At 40.3% G+C, this 21319-nt stretch overlaps 1 protein-coding gene across 16 annotated transcripts; it reads left to right on the forward strand.

Annotated features, from left to right (window-relative positions):
- Nucleotides 1-695: 695 nt before the first annotated feature.
- Nucleotides 696-20899, forward strand: Nt5c1b (5'-nucleotidase, cytosolic IB). Of its 16 annotated transcripts, none has more exons than NM_001373971.1 (10): nucleotides 698-820; nucleotides 2379-2468; nucleotides 2798-2971; nucleotides 3557-3700; nucleotides 5448-5966; nucleotides 6144-6311; nucleotides 7883-8012; nucleotides 11524-11646; nucleotides 12031-12215; nucleotides 20529-20895. In NM_001373971.1, the coding sequence occupies exons 1-10, from the start codon at nucleotides 788-790 to the stop codon at nucleotides 20856-20858; spliced, it is 1896 nt and encodes a 631-aa protein (NP_001360900.1). In that variant the 5' UTR covers nucleotides 698-787; the 3' UTR covers nucleotides 20859-20895. The 16 variants fall into 16 exon arrangements, 8 of the variants coding, with proteins under 8 accessions (NP_081864.2, NP_001297511.1, NP_001360900.1 ...); NM_001373973.1 differs by having other exon boundaries at nucleotides 5448-5918; NM_001373972.1 differs by having other exon boundaries at nucleotides 3557-3694.
- The last annotated feature ends 420 nt before the right edge of the window (nucleotides 20900-21319 follow it).

The following is a 21319-nucleotide window of genomic DNA, read 5'->3' on the forward strand; positions in this document are numbered from 1 at the left end:
CAGAACAAAAACATAACAATATGGTTTGACTCTATGAACCAGAATCTGGGGACTGTTTTTGATATAATGCTTTCTCTTTACACAAAAGGGGAAATGTATATCAAAGGATGGGGATTCTGCTAACATGAGGAAAGATAGACAAAGATAGTACAGGCAAAAACCTACTCTGTCCAGGCATAGGGAACAGCCCTGACAATGACAAGGGTCTTTGCCACTGTGAAAGAAATCATACACACACACACACACACACACACACACACACACACACACATACTAAAGCAAAGATCAGAGCCAAACTCTACAACTAGAACCAATTTTCAGCTGTCAGAGTCTCTGAATCTGCAGAAAAAAAACCGAACAAGCAAAAAAAAAATGCCTGAACCCAGAAATGAGTTTGTATTCATTTCAACCAGAATATGGACAAAGCCAAGGAGAACAGGTATGATGTGTGACAGAGTCAGGCTTTAAAAAACATAGGTATAATGAGGTTATAAAATGGATATTGCAGCATAATGGACATCTGAGCAATTTACACATCAATTCCTACAGGTGCAAGAGATGGCAATAAGTAAATATGCTGAAATAGGAATGGCTACTACTCTCTTCACAACAACAACGAAATCTAAGTATATATGTGTGGCATCAGTTAGTTACCATGGAATCACACATGATGTCATAAATTTGACATTCTAAATTCAGAGCTAGACTGAGCCAGCGAAGTGATAGGAAATGGAGCTGGGGAGATGAAGACCATCATAACAACAAACGAATTCCATCAGTTGAAGAAATGAGTCAAACATCCTTGAAACACAAAAAGAAAGTGAGTGAGTGAGTGAGTGAGTGAGTGAGTGAGTGAGTGAGTGAATGAGTGAACTATCCTAAAATCTTACCAGAAAGCTGAGAACATGGAAACATTCATCCATTTTTACTCTCTGAGAATGCTCTGCAACAACAAATAAGTCTAGATCACAGAGACATGGAATAGGGAATGGAAGCAACAAAGAAAGAGGTGGTGTGGGAGAATGTAGGCCAACCTAGTGTGTCAGCCTGTGTTGAACATATGCTCATAGTTAATATGAAGTAAATACAATGACTCTATAGGAGATTTGTACAAAGAACGTTTGCCTCTGATGCTAAACCAAGATTGGAGTGAGCTGAGTTTTGGAGATTATTGAAAAGAAAGTGGCTTACAAAAGGTTACATGGGTGTTGAGCATAGAAATAGGAAGTAGTGGGGCTTCATCCTGATGTTCCTGGTCTGTTTGGGTTGAAGATAGAGTTGACCCAGGAATAAAGCTTAAGTATGCTTACATTCAACAAAAGAGACACCTTTGGAAATGTGAAGGCTTTAAAAGCCATGAGTGATGACCGGAGACCTTAAACAGAGATAAAGAATGGTTAGATTTAAATATTTTGGAAGCTAGAAGTGACAGAATATTATGGAACCTGAAATGGGGCCATGGGAGTTGGTGGGGAGAACTCAAATTAGCTCAATAATTATGCAGCTAGGCCATTCCTTGAAGTCACATTCTCATTCAAACACCATGGAGATGATGTTTCCTGGGCCGGTGCAGGGAGTAAACGGATGAATATAGAAGTTTCTAAAAGGACTTTGGTCTAATTTATGTATGTATTGCACATCATAAAAAGACACTTAACACTAATATTAATGACAGCACACACTTGAATTAGAATGAAACAAGTAGGCTTCGGTATTTCCCACTCAAAATGCAGGCATCAATGTTTGTTTAGGTTTCTACAAAATAAGTGCTCATCCTATCTGTTCTTGATTTTTACCTATTAGTTTGTTAGTAGGTTAGTAGGTAATTCCCTTTTTTAGCTAGATGCTAAGAGAAACTTGACATTAAGAATAGATGTACCAATAAATTTGTAAAATATAAAAGTCTTTGTTTGTAAAAAATCAAATTAATACTGGTTAGGATCAGCTATATGAGTTTCTGTTCTATATAGAAAATGAAAAGTTTCATAATTAGCAGTCTTCAGAAAAACATAGGGGAAGAAACAATTATTCTGCATATGCATCTTTACACTTAAATCCAAATGCTCTCGATCCCTGGGAGATTCTCGTTACATTCCTCATGCTATCATTTTTAATGATAAATACAGCTCATATCCTGAACCCATGGAATGACTGAGTCACATAACAATATGCTTATGTAATATTTTATTTATAAAATGTGTCCTTTTCTTATACTTGTTAGAGTGGGAAAGGAATCATAGCTAAAGTTTACATAAATTTTTGATGCTGGCCAAGGGACAAAGTTTAGGTTTCATTTACCCTGTTTTAATTCCCAAACCCAAGGTTTCTAATGTCTCTGAGAGTAAACATTAATAAACATTCTTTGTTTCCATATTAAGAATGAACCTGGAATGAGGTACTCAAAAGAGAGTCTAGATGCAGAGAAAAGAAAGGATTCTGACAAAACTGGAGCTCGTCTGAGCACTCAGGTGAGCTGCCCTGCATAACACAGCTGAAAGAAAGCAGAAAACACAATGAGAAAAAAAAACAGGGGGGAAGCTCTGGAAGAGACATGTGAGCCCTTCAGGTCTGCACCAATGGATACCCCTAAGGTCCTAGTGAAGAGGTTAAGGGTACACTCAGGAGAAGCTGGCCCTTGCCCTCCCTCCAGTCCACAGCCTCCCTGTTCAGGAAGAATGATAAGTGTAGAAATACAGTCTCCTCTACTCAGCCAACAGGAGGAGACTGGTCCATTCAGATCAGGGAGGGAATGGAAGTCTGGCCATCACATTGACCCATTTTCTGCACAATCTTTCAGATGAGGCGTGCAGGCTACCCGAATCACTCGCTGAGATGTTGCCCCATGCGGTATCACCACTCCTGTAGACGCTGCCTTTGTGCAGCTGAGGGAACTAGCCCCTGTCGCACAATACGTATTTATATTCACATGTGCCTGTTGTGGGAGCAGGGCCGGCAGATCACCATGATCAGGGTGAGCAGAGATCGCATAACTAATTTGGGAGGGGAGCCCCAGTCATCCTGGGTAGGGGAAGGATATGGGACAGAAAATAGTCCACTTGCCTCTCCATGGTGTCATCATGAAACAAAGGTTGGCAGGTTGTATGCACTTATGTGTAGCTGTCACAGAGCCCTGCTGCAGCTGTGGTTTGAGTACCAGCTGCCCTCGATTTATAGCACAGTAAAATCATAGATATATAATTTTGACCTATAGTCATAGGTTTATCTTTAAGGGCAGATGTTGGGGAAAGGAGAAGATATGACTGAAGAGTCACAGGTGGAAGACTCTGAGCTACTACAAGGGTTACGTAATGTTGGGTGCTCAATGCTTTTCTTGGTGAACTTCTACTTTGTTACTTCATGCTGAAGTTAGGATTGAGCCAAAGCAAAAACAGCACAACCAGGACCTAGACTGAATCAAGGGTCGTAGAAACATGGCTGGGGAACATCTTTCCCTTGGTTGCTGCTGTTTTTTGTCTGACATGGTTATCCTGTGGGCACATACATATAAGGAGTAGATAGTTAAGAATTAAATAGTTGGGTCTTTTCTCTTACACAGGGATCCCAAGAATTACCTCTGCATAATACAGACTCCCGAGGTTACGTTGTACGAAATCAGTGGTCCCGAACATCACGGAGCCCATCTACTGGAGCTCCATCAGTGGATGAGCCCAGAAGCAGGAATACTGCCATCAAGGTAGAGGTAATGATGAAAGAGAGTAGTGAGTGATAAATGATAACTTCTATCTATTGGGACTTAATTTTCAAAGTGTTTAGACCCTGTTCTGGGTAAGTGACTTTTTTTTTAATGTTAATTTTTTATTAGATATTTTCTTCACTTACATTTCAAATGCTATCCCCTTTCCTAATTTCCTCTCCAAAAGTCCTCTATACCTTTCCCCCACTCTGCTCCCCAACCCACCCACTCCTGCTTCCTGGCCCTGGCATTTCCCTGTACTGGGACATATATTCTTCTCAAGACCAAGGGCCTTTCCTCCCATTGATGGCCGACTAGGCCATCTTCTGATACATATGCAGCTAGAGACACGAGCTCTGGGAGTACTGGTTAGTTCATATTGTTCCTCCTATAGGGGTGCAGACCCCTTCAGCTCCTTGGGCACTTTCTCTAGCTCCTTCATTGGGGGCCCTGTTTTCCATCCAATAGCTGACTGTGAGCATCCACTTCTGTATTTGCCAGGCACTGGCATAGCCTCACAAGAGATAGCTATATCAGGGTCCTGTCAGCAAATGCAAAATGCAAAAAGATCCTAACTCAAAACATCCAGGAAATCCTGGACACAATGGTAACTGACTTCTTGGTAGTTAATTTAGCTTTTCCAGAAACACCTAGGCCCGCCTAAACTTACCACTGAGAAAACAAAAACACAGAGCGATCTGCCCAGATTTTCATATTACAAAACAGAAGACAATGATTTTAAATACAGTTTTTAGGTCTAGTTGTATATTCTCTGTCCTTCATCCAAATAACAAACACAGTTGAGTACCCATGGCTTTCAAAAGAAGAAAGGGAAGAAAACAATCAAATCAAAAGAGAAAATTTAAATGTCACTGCATGGGCTTTAGACCCTTGACTTGGCCTGACCACATAAGTGAGATTATGAAATTCTTTTCAGATACATAGAAAAGAAGAGATTTCCCTGTTCAAATATATTAACACATTCCATATACCTATATTTTTCTGGGTTTGGTTCAGTAATCTCACCAAGAATGGCCATACATGTGAAACAAACATAAATTGAGTGTTCTATGAATATGTGAATGTTTAGTAACATCTTGCAGAGCTGTGTCAGTAACGCATTCTTTCTCCAGAACTGCCCCTTCTTATTTAGAAAGATAATCAACTCTGATGTTATCTGATAGCATATCAAGACTGTGACTTTGGGAATGGGTGGGTTGGGGAGCAGGGCAGGGGGAGTGTATAGGGGACTTTAGAGATAGCATTTGAAATGTAAATGAAGAAAATATCTAATAAAAATTGTTAAATTAAAAGAAAAAAAAAAGGACTGAAGCCTTCCCAGCAATCACATGCATAGTCACTGGTCAAAGAGAGTCACAGAGGGTTAGGGTAAGTAAGCCTTCTAGTGCCAGTGTCTTACCCAATATGCACATGAAGCTCACTGGAGTCACTGAGGGAGGCAAGGTTACGATTTATTCAAAGCCAAAGACGAGGTGCTGCAATGAGCAAATGTGATACCCATGTGTGAGGTCCAGGTAGAGGGGTTGGTGGATGAGAGTACAGCAAGCAGTCTATTTTAACAGTAATACCCAACGTCTGGAGACTAGACATGCTTGGATGCCTTTCAATCTAGCTAAAGGGGCTAGAATGAACCAGGATTCGTTCTAGGAATAGGCTAGAGCTAGGACGTGCAGTATGGGAGATAAATGTAAATCCTCATGGGCCTAAACTTCAACCTTCATTTCTTCATCAGGCCCCTAACAGCTCCACTACCTCTCGAACTTCCTCTGCCTCCCCCAGTCAACACGAGACCTCACCTCCACCTCAGACATCAGAGAAGTCCTCCATTCAACAGACCCCCCAGAACAGACCTATCACCCAGCTTGAATCACAACCTCCCACACCTCCGGAAACAGAGCCAAACTCGAGACGAACATCGGCGAAGATGTATACGGGCAGTGATCCGTGGGCGCACAGGGAAAACAGAGAGCCTAGAGACTTGCAGCTGAGGGACTATGCATACAGCTGTGACTCACGAGAAGGGATGCCCAAGACCCGAGAGTATCCGCGCACTCCTCCTACTGAGTGGAAGCCCTATGCCCAGCGTCGCCTCCAGTATGGCACCTCTGTGGACATGGAACCGGAATATATATCCGATGGCCCGCAGCAGAGGCAGAGGCAGCAGACAGAGGAAGATGAGGTGGATGAGGCCTACTGGACATCTGTGAGCATGCTGTATGAGAAGATCCCCAGCTGTGCACGGCCCAGGCCGGTGAGGGTGCCTGGCTTCTGGCACCCCTAGGCTCCCTTCTGCCTGTCCCTCAACTCCATCCCATTTATTGTGTAGAGAAGTCCTTCTCAGCCTTACCACCTTAGTCCTCTATCCTGTCTCAGCTGCATCCCTACCCTTATCTATATGTGTTGACTTTCCTTTCCTTGACTTCCACAGCCCAAACCCAAGCATGCCATCACCATTGCCGTCTCTTCTCGGGCACTTTTCAATATGGTAGATGACAGGAAAATCTACGAAGAGGAAGGTCTGGAGAAGTACATGGAGTATCAGCTCACCAACGAGAACGTCATCCTGACGCCAGGGCCAGCGTTCCGGTTTGTCAAGGTACTGTGTGAACTGCCGTTCACTCCCATCAGGGACTCTGCATAAGAAGAAAAAGGACCCAGATGGACCTTTGGGAGTTTACCCGTTCTCCTCAATAACCCCTACACCATCTTTCTAATTCTTGCCCCATTCCAGCTGACCAAGTCCCAAAGATATCTGGAATTGTTGAGAAAAGGATTTTTCATCCTGAATCTGCCATTATGAATCGTGGCTTTCTTCAATGGAGCCCTAGTCACCTGGTCTTTAAACAAAAGCCTGTTTCCTCCAAACAGAATTAGGTAGGAAATAATAAGGAGTTCATGGTCCTGAGTAGTAGAAAGAACATGCCTTATTAAAATGATGGAATTCACTTGAGCTGGTCTGACCCCAAATATATTAAGAGAATCAAGACTATCCTGACATGTACTATCATGAATGTATACTAAAATATGTAGCACTCATAACTTATCTCCTGTATACAATTATTGGATTATTATACAATCAATCATATAACTATGTGAAAGCAAATGTCACCTCTAAGGGTTTGGAGTAAAAGATACTTACATGGCATGTAGAACCATGGAGCTAAACCACCAGCCCATGAAAAACATTTAATTTTTTTTTGTAAAAAGATTAAAGGGCTGGAAAGAAGAGTGTAGTATTTAAAGCTGGCATTGTTCTTGAAGAGGACATGACCTGGTTCCCAATCCCCACATAGGGCAGCTCACAACCATCTGCAGCTTCTAGACATATGGTTCCCAATGTTTGGGCCATGACCCCTTTGGCAACCCTGTCTCTTCAAAATGTTTACCTTACAAATAATAAGAATAGCAATTTTTCAGTTATGAAGTAGCAAGGGAAATAATCTTATGGTTGGGGTCACCATAACATGAGGAACTGTATTAAAGGGTCTCAGCATTAGAAAGGATGAGAACCACTGATCGAGACTCTGGAAGTACTTTCTTTCTTTTACACACACACACACACACAGTTTAAAAGAATGAATTAAATGCCAAAACTAAATTTAAAATAAGTGAGTCACAGCCTATGATGTTCCATAGAACATACAAAAACAAAATGAGATTATCAGTTTGCTTCAATCTGCTTTCTGCATGAGTGACAAGTAGATTCCCAAATCATTCCAAATTTCTTACAATAAAATCAGGATTTAGAAAGTTAAACAAATAGACAAATAAGAAGGCATATCATTAAATGTATCCTTTTCTCTATCTACTGCTGAGATAATTTTTTTGGTTATTTTATTTATACTAAATTTCAAATGTTGCCCCCCCCTTTCCCAGTTTCCCCTCCACAACCATCCTATCCTATCTCCTCTTCCAAGACAATTCTATTAAACAGAATGTTTTAATACCATCCTGTAGACATCCCCATTTGTGCCATGGGCATTAATTGAGACTTATGTGTGGGAGTCAGAAAACATAGGAAAGGTGACATCACCGTGTTTTAAAGGAGCCCTGATTTTTCATTCAGGACTCTGTGAAGCTTGATTCTGACCCTGATGAGGTGTTTTTCTTCTTGCTGCCTAACACCTTGCTTGCCCTTTTTTATACATCCATGTTTGCAACCTGCAGGCACTGCAGCATGTCAACTCTAGACTCCGTGATCTGTATCCTGACGAACAGGACTTATTCGATATAGTACTGATGACTAATAACCATGCCCAAGTGGGAGTAAGGCTTATAAACAGCGTCAATCACTATGGTAAGTAAAATAAATACCATGTGGAAGACCGGCTCTCAGCCCTGCAAAAAAGAAGCCATGCTATTTAGCTAACTGTGGCTTAAACCACTGCAGTGTCTTTGATACCAACACCCCCTTCTGCGTGGGGACTGTTTATTTGCCTATGTCAGAACAAGAAAGACCATGTTCATTTTTAACTTCAGCACAGAGTTGGGCTCAAAGCTCTGGACTTAACTTGTCAAGTGTGAATTTCAAAGTCTTAATTCCAGGTCCTCAATATATTTCTCTGCTTTATGTTTTTCACTTCTGAACTTGACTTCAAGGAGCCGTCAGCCCAGAGGCTTTTTCTATGGGATCAAACTTTTTCCTCACCACAGATCCATGTTACAGGTTGAAAGGTTTAAAGGTTTTCACCTCCCCTTCTAGTTCTTAAAATTGGATGCTCCTGGCTGTTCTCTCCCTCTCTCCCTCCCTCCCTCCCTCTCTCCCTCTCTCCCTCTCTCTCTCTCTCTCTCTCTCTCTCTCTCACACACACACACACACATACACACACACACACAAGTCCATATTTTTACCAGAAAATGTGTCTTTATTATTTTACATAAAGGATTGCATTGGTGCTGATCTTCACAGCATTGCCACCAATATACCTTTCTTGTAAATTTTCCTTTTGTTTTTCTACTATGAAATGACCTAACAGTCTGTTTAAGATGCCTTGGTCTTGTTTTCCAGTAATGGATTTAGTTGTGAGTAAGTCGCATCAAAATCAGGTTTAAATTATGAACATAGAGATTCTAGGTTTAAATTAGGAATATTTATAAATAACCAAGGTGTATTATAAGCTGTTGCGTTTTATTCTACTTCACATGATCCTACTTATAAAATCTGAAATGCATTTTAGTAATTCAACCTTTATAATGTTATGAATTGAAGAGAAAATGTATGGCAAAGGCTCTGAGGGGCATACACTACTCAGCAAATGAAGTTTATTAGGCTCTTGCCATATATAGCACAGGCTAGCTCTAGATAAACTTGCTTCAGCTTCCCAGAATGGGACTTCAGATGTACGGCATCACAATCTCACTGCTTTAGTAAGTGATACTGGTATGTCTGTCCTGAAGCATGATAAACACACCAGGTTTCCAGCCTTTGGAATCAGCTACTTACATATGAATTCTGTTGATTAAACAGTTGGAACACCTTTCCATCTGGTCTTTTCCATGGAATTACAACCTTTTACCTTGGAAGAGTTGGTTATTTCCCTCTTTAGGATACAGAAGACAGTCTTTGCCTACCTCTACTGTGGTCTTCGTTACTCATGCCCGGCTCCTTAGTAATTGGGAATCACTTTGAGAAAAAACAAAACAAACAAACAAAACAAAACAAAACAAAACAAATGTTTTCATTCAGTTTTGAAATCCTGGTACCAACACATATTTTCTAGAACTTTATATTGATGTTATGTAATGGTTTATAAGATCCACTTCTGAGACCCTTAAAGCCAACTTTGTATCAAGTGAAAATTTTATATTTTGTTGACACCAGAGCATTCTACCCACATTGGTGGCCTATGTCCCTTAATTCTTCAGAAAACAGCTGACCAGATTCCATATTTTTCTTTATCTAGCATAGTTACCCAGTTTATCATAAACCTAAACATAATTTTGAATAATCACATAGATTTTTATCATATGCATGAGTCTCACATTGATGAATATATATTTTCAAATATAATCTGGACCTTAGATTTTTATACTTAAATCCTTATAAAATTTTGTAGATTCCTTATAATAATACAGTCAGAAAAGGAATTCTATGTTAAAAGGTATAACTCTCTAAAAACTCTTTTTTTTCATTTTTTATTACGTATTGTCCTCAATTGTATTTCCAATGCTATCCCAAAAGTCCCCCATACCCTCCCCCCCCCACCTCCCCTACCCACCCATTCCCACTTTTTGGCCCTGGCATTCCCCTGTACTGGGGCATATAAAGTTTGCATATCCAACGGGCCTCTCTTTCCAGTGATGGCCGACTAGGCCATCTTTTGATACATATGCAGCTAGAGTCAAGAGCTCCGGGGTACTAGTTAGTTCATAATGTTGTTGCACCTACAGGGTTGCAGATCTCTTTAGCTCCTTAGATACTTTCTCTAGCTCCTCCATTGCGGGCCCTGTGATCCATCCATTAACTGACTGTGAGCATCCACTTACGTGTTTGTTAGGCCCCGGCCTAGTCTCACAAGAGACAGCTATATCAGGGTCCTTTCAGCAAACTCTTGCTAGTGTATGCATTCGTGTCATCGTTTGGATGCTGATTATGGGGTTGATCCCTGGATATGGCAGTCTCTAGATGGTCCATCCTTTCGTCTCTGCTCCAAACTTTGTCTCTGTAACTCCTTCCATGGGTGATTGTTTCCAATTCTAAGAAGGGACAAAGTGTCCACACTTTGGTCTTTGTTCTTCTTCAGTTTCATGTGTTTTGCAAATTGTATCTTATATCTCGGGTATACTAAGTTACTAAAAACTCTTAATAGATACCATTAAATTAATTATTTTGTATATGGATTGCTGTTCAATGGTCAGCCACTGACCTATATCTCTTAGCTCATTAAATATCTTTCAAGACAACTTGTACAAATTCATTCTTTTATTCATTGTATATGTGGGTGCTGGATATACAAGATCTTTTGAACAGTCAATTTTTCTTCTTTTAATTGTTTGGAGGTGTTTAAAAGTATATTAGTTGAAGCCTGATGGCATAGGCTTATCATGCTGACTTTTCAGAAGACTACAGCAAGAGGCAAGAGGGTTATCTTGGATTTGAGACCTACCTAGGTTACACAGAAACACATGAAAGTTGAATACCAGGTTGGGCAACTTAGATATAGCATAATTGATAATTTTTACAAGTTAAATGGATGTTCATTGGTAGAGATCTCAGTTAATATTTCATTTGCTAATAGCTGCAATCAAATATTCTAGTCAAGAAGAAGTGAAATTTTTAGATTATCTTTAGAAAATAATTTAAATCCTGGGTGACTTATTACTATGTATTACATTGAAGAAATGTAGAAATAATATTTAAAATGGGGCCATACCTTAAAAACTCCTTTCAATAAGCAAGGAGGAAGTTGTAATTTAAGGAAAAGAGAGAATTATCCTCATGCAGATGTAGTTAGACATGTGGGCTGAAGACTACCCTATGTCTTTGAACTAGTAGGTTGTGCAAGTCTTTCCAGCATCCTTTTCTATAAGGAGAATCACACATGGCATGCTGTTTTAAGTAAATTGACATGGTCTGTATTAATATGCTCCATAAACTATAGTGTGCCAAACTATGAAGTTTCCTTGATGTTTTATAATATTGGTGCTGTGAAACTCATTTTTAGTTTTCAAAAATTTACAACATACAGTTAGACTTACAGATGAACTCACAAGCATTTACTAATACAACATTTTATTCCTACAGTAAATGCCATTTGGATCAATGTTATATCTTTGATCATAACACAGCTTTTCTCATCTGATAATAGGTCTACTGATTGACCGCTTCTGTTTGACGGGTGGGAAAAGCCCCATTGGATATTTGAAGGCATATCTTACCAACCTGTATCTTTCTGCTGATTCTGAAAAAGTACAAGAAGCAATAAAAGAAGGTAGTGACCTGGGTTTATTCTCCTAGCTCATAAGGTTTGAACTGATGGTCAGTTACCTTGGGTTTCACACAGCTTTAGCTGGCTCTCTTCTTATTGCCTCTTCTGCTGGGGCTTTTACACATATGGCACCCCTTACTTGTGTTCCATAAGGATTTGACCTTACTGGAAGATAACATTTTCTGTGGTTATTGCATAACTCATTTTCACCTCCCATTCCTGTATAAACAGAGTCTGTGTATATTCTGAGATTTGTAGTTGTAGGCAGGGCCAGAAGTATGTGGCAATAACTAAAGAAGAAACATTTCTACGGGGAAATCGACTTTACTTGGAGAAACTAAAACCTATAGGCTTAAGAAGAGTACTAATCTATCTCTATGATGTCAGGTATTGCCTCTGCAACCATGTATGCTGGAGCCAAAGACATGGCTTATTGCGACACACAGCTACGCGTGGCCTTTGATGGGGATGCTGTCCTCTTCTCAGATGAATCTGAACATATTGCCAAGGATCATGGGCTGGACAAATTTTTCCAACATGAAACACTATTTGAGAATAAGCCTCTTGCTCAGGTAAGATAACCAACCTTAATTTTCATCTACTTTTCTTCCAACATGTGAATATAGATGTTGTTCCTTGTGATGACTTTCAACTAATTTTAGATGGCCTCCTCCACTCGGTACATTCTACTCCTTTGCTTGTAAGTTCCTCCTTACTCCTTACTTTGGAACATATATGGTTGCGAATTTTACCATTCTTTTATATATCCTCTTGGAAACACTTCAGTGATCTTCTGTTACTGATGAGGTAACTTACTTCAAGTTATTAGTGACACACAGGACTGTGTACCATTAAGCCATTTCAAAATCTTTAGCCCTCAAAATCATGTCTAATATACTCACCGCTCTGTAAACATTTACTTGGTCTGTCAGACTGTGACTTCAAGTTCAAGAAAGACACTTTAATTGAGAAGAACTTCCAGACTGATATTCTGCTTCCAAATAAATAATTAGCCTTCAACAAACAAGTATTGGAGGATTTTGTGTATCTGTTTGTTTTTGCTTTTTCTTTTTATTAAATCCACTTCATGAAGTATTAAAAATTAAGATCTAGATCTAAAAGGGGATGTTTCAACAGAAGAAAATTGGAAACATGAAAATGGAATCCAAATTGAATCTGAACTGATGGTTGATCCAGTTTTTATTCTGAATCTGATCCATATAATGTTCAGTAGCAACCAAGAGTATGGACCTGTAGGCCTTGCTCCCTGTCCTTCAAAGGATGTTCAGCCTTCCAGTCTTAATTGATGTATCTACAGGATCTTTTCAGATATTCTTTGTCAAGTTAAGGTGCTACCAACCACTATGCATTTTTTAAAGATTTGTGGAATGGATGCTGGGTTTTGATTGATACCTTCATACTATTCATTGAGAAAATCCATTGGTTTGGGAGGACATTCATATGTAAATTCACTGAAGGATCTTAACTTGTTGAGGCAGTAATGCACTGCATGAACACTGGAGAAAGTCATAGAGTATCATCCTTTTTAGACATTCCTGGATTCAGTCTGAGAAGTTGTCTGCCTTCATATATATGTATGTATGTATGTATGTATGTATTATGTATGTATGTATGCATGCATGCGAGTAGTCTAGAGTTTACTTGCTGTATCTCACTTGATTAGTAGAGTAATAATGATTTGTGATTTCATAAAATGCGTGAAAATTATGTAAATGTTTGATAAACCTTTTTAGACAAACTACCTAGACCCAGATATCATTTAAAAAACGTTTTATTATGTATATTATTTTAGTATATACTATATATATATATTAAGTGTGTATGTGTGTGTGTTGTATCTGTGATGAGGTTGGATCAAATGTGCTATGGCATGTATATGGAGGATAAGGGACAACTTTGTGGACTCAATGTTAGCATTCCTTCTAGGTTTCACCCCACAGTTACTTGGCAATAGCCAGGTATGCCCGCCTTACTATAAAAGGGGCTGCTTGCCCCCTCCTGGCTCTCTTATCCTAGTACTCTCTGCTCCTTCTCTTCCTGATCCCTTTCTCCCTCTCTCCCCTTCCCCCTCCCCACCTTTCTCCACTGTTTCCACTTGTTCCTAGCAGACCTCCCTCTCCCTCCCCACCTCCCTCTGACTCTCTGTCTCTCTCTGTCTCTCTCTCTGTCTCTCTCTCTCCTCCCTTCCCCACTCCCTTTCCTATTCCCTAAATAAACTCTATTCCATACTATACCCATTGTATGGCTGGTACCTCAGGGGGAAGGGATGCCTCAGCATGGACCCGTGGAGACACCCACTTCCACCTCACCATACCTGGCTCTATCAAACATATCCTTGGCCCTTCCTTTTTATATAAAACGCAACACTCAGTGCTCTCATTTCACCTTTATATGAGTTCTGGGAATCTAATTCTGGTCTTCAGGCTTATACAAAAAGGGTTTTTTTTATCCTAAACCATCTTGCCAGACCTTGAAAGACTTTTCTCCCATGTAGCCATTTAAATTTTCTTCTTCACTCCATTCCTTTCTTCTGTTTATTGTTTGTGCTTCTCAAAGAAATTTAAAATATCATTATTTCTATAATCATAAACTTATATATGTTTTACTGTGTTTTTAAAAATGTTTTTAGAATAGTAAGTGATGTGCTCCTGATTTCATGTCCAATAATATTAATTATTGTCATTTTCCTTTGTTTTATTTCATTTTTGTGTCACTATGGGTAGTAATTTACCAATTTTATCTTTTCCACAAGGTAACTTTCCTAACATTTTTAGGTCACTGACTTTGTGTAATTTGGTCTCTTTTTTTATTCTAAATTAATATCCCAGATGTTTAAAAGTGATGTCATTTTATTTCAATTCAAAATATATTTGAATTTCTTTATGACTTCCCCTTTATTGGTTGGATTGTTTACAGTTAAGGTAAATTAACTGTGAAACATTTGATGAGGTGTTTTTTTTTTCTTCCACGTAGCTCTGTTACTCTTCACATGTCTTATTCCAGTGTGACCAGAAAATCTATTTTGCATTTTATGTTGTTTGTTGTGGTGTACTTTTTTCTGAGAAAGTTATAACCTGCTGAGTATGTCCTATGCATTGTGAAAATAATGTATTGTTGATGGTCCATTCTACAAGTGTAAATTAGATTAATCACGTTAATTAAAGCCATGTTGCTGACATGAAAGGGTGTGTGTGTGTGTGTGTGTGTGTGTGTGTGTGTGTGTGTGTGTGTGTAGAAGTAAGAGATGGATGTCAACCATTTTTCCCTGTCACCCATATGTTTTGAGACAGTCTCTGAACCTTGAATTCCCAACTAGGTGCACAGCAAACTCTGTCCATCTTCCCATTTCTACCTCCCTAGTGCTAGGATTAAAGTCCTATACTACCACACTTCCCCCGACCCCTTTTTAAATATATACAATGTTCTGCCTCCATGTGTTCCTCCAGGCCAGAAGAGGGCATCAGATCTCATTATAGATGGTTACGAATTACCATATGGTTGCTGGGAATTGAACTCAGGACTTCTGGAAAAGCAGCCAGTGCTCTTAACCTCTTAACCAGCCCCCAACACCTGGTTTTTGATGTGGTTGCTACAGATACAAACTCGGTGCTTGTACTGGAAAGCATTTTACACCACCACTTTAGTTCAGTTGTAAGATGTTCAATTCTTTTTGATTGTTTGCTGTCTTCACAACAAGCAGGCAGTGTTGAAGTACAGAAATATTACTGGGGATTTTTTTTCTTTGATTGACTGAGATAAGATCTAACTATGTGACTGTTTTACTTGCTGTTTCTATTAGTGTGGTGAAAAATCATGACCAAAAAGCAAGTTATGGAAGAATAGATTTATTCAGTTTACACTTCCACAGCACTGTTTATCACTGAGGGAAGTCAGGAAAGGAACTCAAACAGGGCAGGATCCAAGAGGCAGAAGCTGATCAAGAGACCATGGATGGGTTCTGCTTGTTCAACCTGCTTTCCTATAGAACCAGGAACTTCAGCCCAGGAATGACACCATCCACAATAGGCTGGGCCCTGCTATGAAAATGACTAATTAAGAAAATGCCAAAAGAATCTTATGCAGGCATTTTCTCAAGTGAGATTCCCTCCTTTCAGATAATTCTAGCTTCTGTGAAGTTCACATAAGACTAGCCAGCATAACTGACCCCTTGTCAGCTTGACACACAAGCACAAACATCACTATTAAGCCATGACCCTTTTTTTCCTTGTCTCTTAAGATCTCATATTAAAATTATAAGTAACTTTTAAAGTCCCACAGTCTTTATAAATTCAAACACATTAAAATTCCAATCCCATTGAAATAGCCAATTTCCTTTAAAATCCAAAGTCTTAAAATCCAAAGTTTCTCAGCTGTGGATTCCAGTAAAATAAAAAATAAATAATTTCTTTCTTCAAGAGAAAAGATTAGGGGCACAGTCACAATCTGAAAATGCAAAACCAAACTCCAACATTTGCCCAAATGGGCATAAAAGAATGCCCAGTATCTGGGATCCACTGGAGTTTTTCTGACTCCAAAGGGCTTGGGTCACTTCTCCAACTCTGTTCTCTGCAGCACAAATAGCTTGATTTCTAGGCTACATCTGGCTCCACCCCCACTGCTACTGCTATTCTTCTTGCTCAATCCATGGTACTGGTTTCTCCCAAACATAGGGGTCTTCTACTGCAACTGGGCTAAACTTTCACCAGTAGGTTTTATTTATGGTGCCAAGCCACAGCTTCTTTACAATGTCCCTTTCAATCTTGGGCCTTTGATGACCACTGAGGCCGCACCTTCACCAATGACCTCTCCTGCACTCTCTAGAGCCAAGCATTAGCTGCTCTCCATGATCCCTTCATTCCTTCAAAACCATTGCCACCTGGGTGACTCTTAGACTACAAAGTTCGTGACTGCCAGCACGAGATACAATCTTTGCCACCTCTGTAGCACAGCTGATGTGTGATAACTCTCATGAAACACTTTTCCAGAAGATTTTGCCTCAGTAATGCCAGTCTTTTCTTAATTACTGTTAAATGCTCAGCTCTAGAAGACCAGCATGAAGTATCCCAGCAAAGCAAAGATTTCACTTTAGTGGTTCTGGTATCTTGTTAATTACAGCTGATTCTTCAGACCCAGCTAGTCAGAACCACAGGATTAAATCAAAATAGCAAATGGCCATGATAGAGTCTTTAAACTTCCCTCTGAAAACTCCATAGTTGAGACCTCCACCCTCTATACTGCTCCTTTTTCTTAAAGGGTTTTTTTTAAATCTATTTTACATCCCAATCACAGCCCCCCTATCTCCTCTCCTCCTAGTCTACTTACCCTTATACCCTTTCAACTTTCTCATTGCCCACTACTCTTCTCTTCAGAGAAGGGGGAACCTCCCTTGGGTACCACCCCACTCTGGGACAACTAGTCCCAGCAGGACTAGGAACATCCTGTCCCCTGAGACCCTATCAGGCAGAATAGGAATGCAAAGTCAGAGAACAGAGATTGAGACAGCCCCTCTTCCACTTGTTAGGGGTACCACACAAAGACCAAGCTGCACATTTGCTACAAATGTGGGGGACCTAGACCCAGTCCCTGCATACTTCCTATGTGGTGGCCCTGTCTCTGTGAGCCCCATGACTCCAGGTTAATTGACTTTGAAGGTCTTATGGTGTCATCCACCCCGCTCCAGCTTGCTCAGTTCTATGCCCCCACTCTTCCACAAGACTCTCCAAGCTCTGCCTGATGTTTGGTCTTGGGTCTCTGCACCTACCTCCATCTCCTGCTCGATGAGGCCTCTCAGGAATCAGTTATGCTAATTTCTTGTCTGCAAGAACAACAGAGTATCATTAATACTGTCATGGGTTAGCTCTCTCACATGGGATGGGACTCAAGTTGGTGCAGTCATTGGTTAGTTATTCCCTCAGTGTCTGCTCCATTTTTATCCCTGCTCACCTTGTAGGTAAGACAGATTTGAGGTTGAAGGCTTTGTGAGTGGTTTGAACTTGAGAATATCACCACGAGTCAGGTAACCAAGATCCAGAAAGACACATGTGGTATGTACTCATAAGTGGGCATTAGCCATAAAGTGCAGGATAACCATGTTACAGTCTACAGACCCAAATAAACTGGGTAATAAGGAGGCCCCAAAGGAGGATGCATGAATCTCTCTCATAAGGGGAAACTAAATGGCCATCAAAGATGGATGGAAAGAGGGAAATGGGTAGGAGTGAGGAGGGGAAAGGTGATAGTGATCAGGTGGTGGGGGGATATGGGTGGGAATGATAATGGACAAGGTGGGGGGCATCTCTGGGACAAGCTGGAAGTCTGGGACAGGGGAAGATTTTGGGATGGAGGAATATAAGGGGAATCTATGGGGATGAGCCTGAGATTATTACCAGAGGGAGATAATAAGAGACTGACGTGCCTAGCTCTTGTAGCCAGGCAGGACTTCCAGAGGAGGGAGGGGGCACCTGCAATACCCTCTGTGTTGTTCTTATCATTCTTACTTCCAAGCAGCCACAGAACATCCAGCCAAGCTCTCAACATTAAATGGCTTTCCTATTGCAAAGTACTAAGATTCTTCCACAGTTCTCCCCAAAACACGGTCAGGTACCAACTTGTCTTAGTGATTTTTGTTTGTTTGTTTCTTTGATTGGTTGGTTGGTTGGTTGGCTGGGTTTTTTTGTTGTTGTTGTTGTTGTTGTTGTTGTTGTTGTTATCATTGTTTCTTTTTTGATTTTTTTTTTTGGTGGTTGTTTTTGTTCATTTGTTTGCTTGCTTCGAAGAAAGACCATGACCAAAACAACAAGTTGGGGGTGGATGGGTTTATTCACCTTATACATCCATATTACTGGTCATCTTCAAAGGAAGTTAGAATGAGAACTAAAACAGGGTAAAGTCCTGGAGGCAAGAGCTGATAGAGGCCATAATAGGTGCAGCTTACTAGCTTGCTTCCCTCGTCTTGCTCAGCCTGGTGCCCAGGGTATTGGCACTAACCATAATGGACTGGGCCCTCAGTCATCAATCACTAATTAAGAAAATGTTTGCAGTTGGATCTTATGGGGACATTTCCTTATTGGAAGCTCCCTACTCTTAGATAATCTGTGTCAACTTGTGTCATGATGACAAACATCCAGCAGTAACTAGGGCTTTCCTTGAGCTCTGTGATAGCTTGCATATGCTTGGCCCAGAGAAGGGCATTATTAGTAGGTGTGGCCTTGTTGGAGTGGGTGTGTCACTGTGGGTGTGGGCTATAAGACCCTCATCCTAGCTGCCTGGAAGTTAGTATTCTCCTAGCAGCCTTCAGATGAAGATGTAGAACTTTAAGCTCCTCCTGCACCATGACTGCCTGGATGCTGCCATGTTCCCACCCTGATGATAATGGACTGAACCGCGGAACCTGTAAGGCATCTCCAATTAAATATCCTTATAAGAGTTACCTCAGCCGGGCAGTGATGGCACTCACCTTAATCCCAGCACTTGGGAGGCAGAGGCAGGTAGATTTCTGAGTTCGAGCCCAGCCTGGTCTACAGAGTGAGTTCCAGGACAGCCAGGGAAACCCTGTCTTGAAAAACCAAAAATAAATAAATAAAAAGAGTTACCTTATTCATGGTGTCTGTTCATAGCAATAAAACCCTTATTAAGACAAGCTCACTGCCACCTGACTCAGTTTCTCATATGGTGGGATTACAAATGAGTTCTAACATACCTGGCAGTTTTGATCAGTTTTGCATATTTTGAATTCCACATATTTAGGGAAATGGTATATATTCTATATCACATTTATCAACTCCTGTTCCTCATACAATGCCTGTCTGATATTCATATATTCCTGACTTTTAGAATAATGCTGTATGAGTTGTATATTTTTCTGAACTTTTCCCTTCAGCCAGCTATGTCTATTTATCCTGATTGTATATTTAACCATGTGTGTGCCCCTGAACACACACACTAAAATAAACATGGTTTTAAAATGGGCCAGTGAGGTGGCTTAGAGGATAAGAGTGCTTGCTTGTCACCAAGCCTGATGACCTGAGTTCCATCTTATTCAGAGAAAATATGAATCATGGAATCTATTTTTAGGCAAAACCTCACTCAGGTAGAGGGGACAGTGAGCAGTATGATGATAATATACTAAATTGTCAAACAGGATTTCCACAAGCATTTCCTTGAGAAGACAGTACTATGCAACAAATGTTGGCCAGCATGCAAATGGCGGCATGCGCATAAAAGACATAAATGAGTATAAAATAGTTAAGCATGGATGTAAACATAAAACAATGGAAAAGACTAAAATAACATAAAAAGAAACAAATATTATGTCTTAATGTAGAAACTATAAAGCTACATAGCGTTAAGACAAGACAGGGTTGGACTCAGGCCAAACAAACAACTAGTTAAACAAAGTGACAGTAATTTCAAAGGTAAAACGTTCCGCTGACAAACAATGTGGTACAATGGTGGTTTTGGTGGTCAACTGAAACACATCTCCCAGTTACCGGGGATAATTTATGCCTATTGCCCTGGAGTACTACTTATAGAACGTTCTTTCACACTTAAAATATGTTTGTCTGGATGAAAAATGATGTGGTTATCCTAGATTTATTCCAGGCATGCAAGGGATGGTTGTGTATCAGGAAATATCTTCACATAAATGTAGAGAGTTTGGCATCGTACTGTCAGCCCAGAATCACTGCATGCCAGTCAGCAACCTGTGGATTTTAAAGTCTTATAAGACCCTGGTTGGTTGGTTGGTTGGTTGGTTGGTTGGTTGGTTGGTTGGTTGGCTGGTTGGTTTGGTTTGGTTTGGTTTTCAGTAATCACTTCTCTTTTGCTCACCCTTGCACAGCTGAGACTTACGTTCTCTTTTCCAGGGTCCTCTTAAAAGCTTTCTGGAAGATTTAGGGAAACTGCAGAAAAAATTCTATGCCAAAGACGAACGATTGCTTTGCCCCATCAGGACCTACCTGGTTACAGCTCGTAGTGCAGCGAGTTCAGGTGCCCGTGTGCTGAAGACCCTTCGCCGATGGGGTCTAGAGATAGATGAAGCTCTTTTCCTGGCTGGAGCCCCTAAAGGTCCCATCTTAGTGAAGATTCGGCCCCACATCTTCTTCGACGACCAAATGTTCCACATTGAATCAGCACAGAAATTTGGTACCATCACGGCCCATGTGCCTTATGGCATTGCTCAAAAACGCAACTAGGGATGGGGAGGAAAAATAAACAGTCTGGTATTACAAACGGCATGTGTTTTGCATGGCTAGAGTGACTAGTTATTTCTGAGAATTTGACCACAAAACTTAGCTCCTTTGGTGTTTTTCTTTGCTTTTTGGAAAAAATTTTGAACTTTCAAGCTACAGTCAAGCATTCTACTTTTTTAAAGCTAAGGATGTTGGATATCATTGCATCTATCTATAAGTTGTAATGGGTGGCTCTTTAGACAAGTTTAGAACTTTGACACTTAAGTTGTTTCACAAGAAGCTTAATTAATTTTCAAAAAGCATTGCTCACTTTTAGTGTTAGTCAAATGAATGAATCTCTATATGCAGCATCACCTAGAAAAGGTATATTCAGGGTGGAATGAGTCTGATCAATAATACTGCTGATAACTGGGGCTGTGTCTTTTGTTATCCTTGTGTGGCAAGAATTTTACCAAGAAATGTCA

Source organism: Mus musculus, chromosome 12 (genome assembly GCF_000001635.26).
Source record: "Mus musculus strain C57BL/6J chromosome 12, GRCm38.p6 C57BL/6J".
NCBI lineage: Eukaryota > Metazoa > Chordata > Mammalia > Rodentia > Muridae > Mus > Mus musculus.

Bases quoted from the DNA above. Each gene is read 5' to 3' on its own strand.
- Nt5c1b (NM_001373971.1), top strand. From the start codon at position 788: ATGAGTCAAACATCCTTGAAACACAAAAAGAAA. The intron at 2,972-3,556 runs GTGAGCAGAGAT...TCTCTTACACAG, and splicing joins GGCAGATCACCATGATCAGG to GGATCCCAAGAATTACCTCT. The intron at 6,312-7,882 runs GTACTGTGTGAA...TGCAACCTGCAG, and splicing joins CAGCGTTCCGGTTTGTCAAG to GCACTGCAGCATGTCAACTC.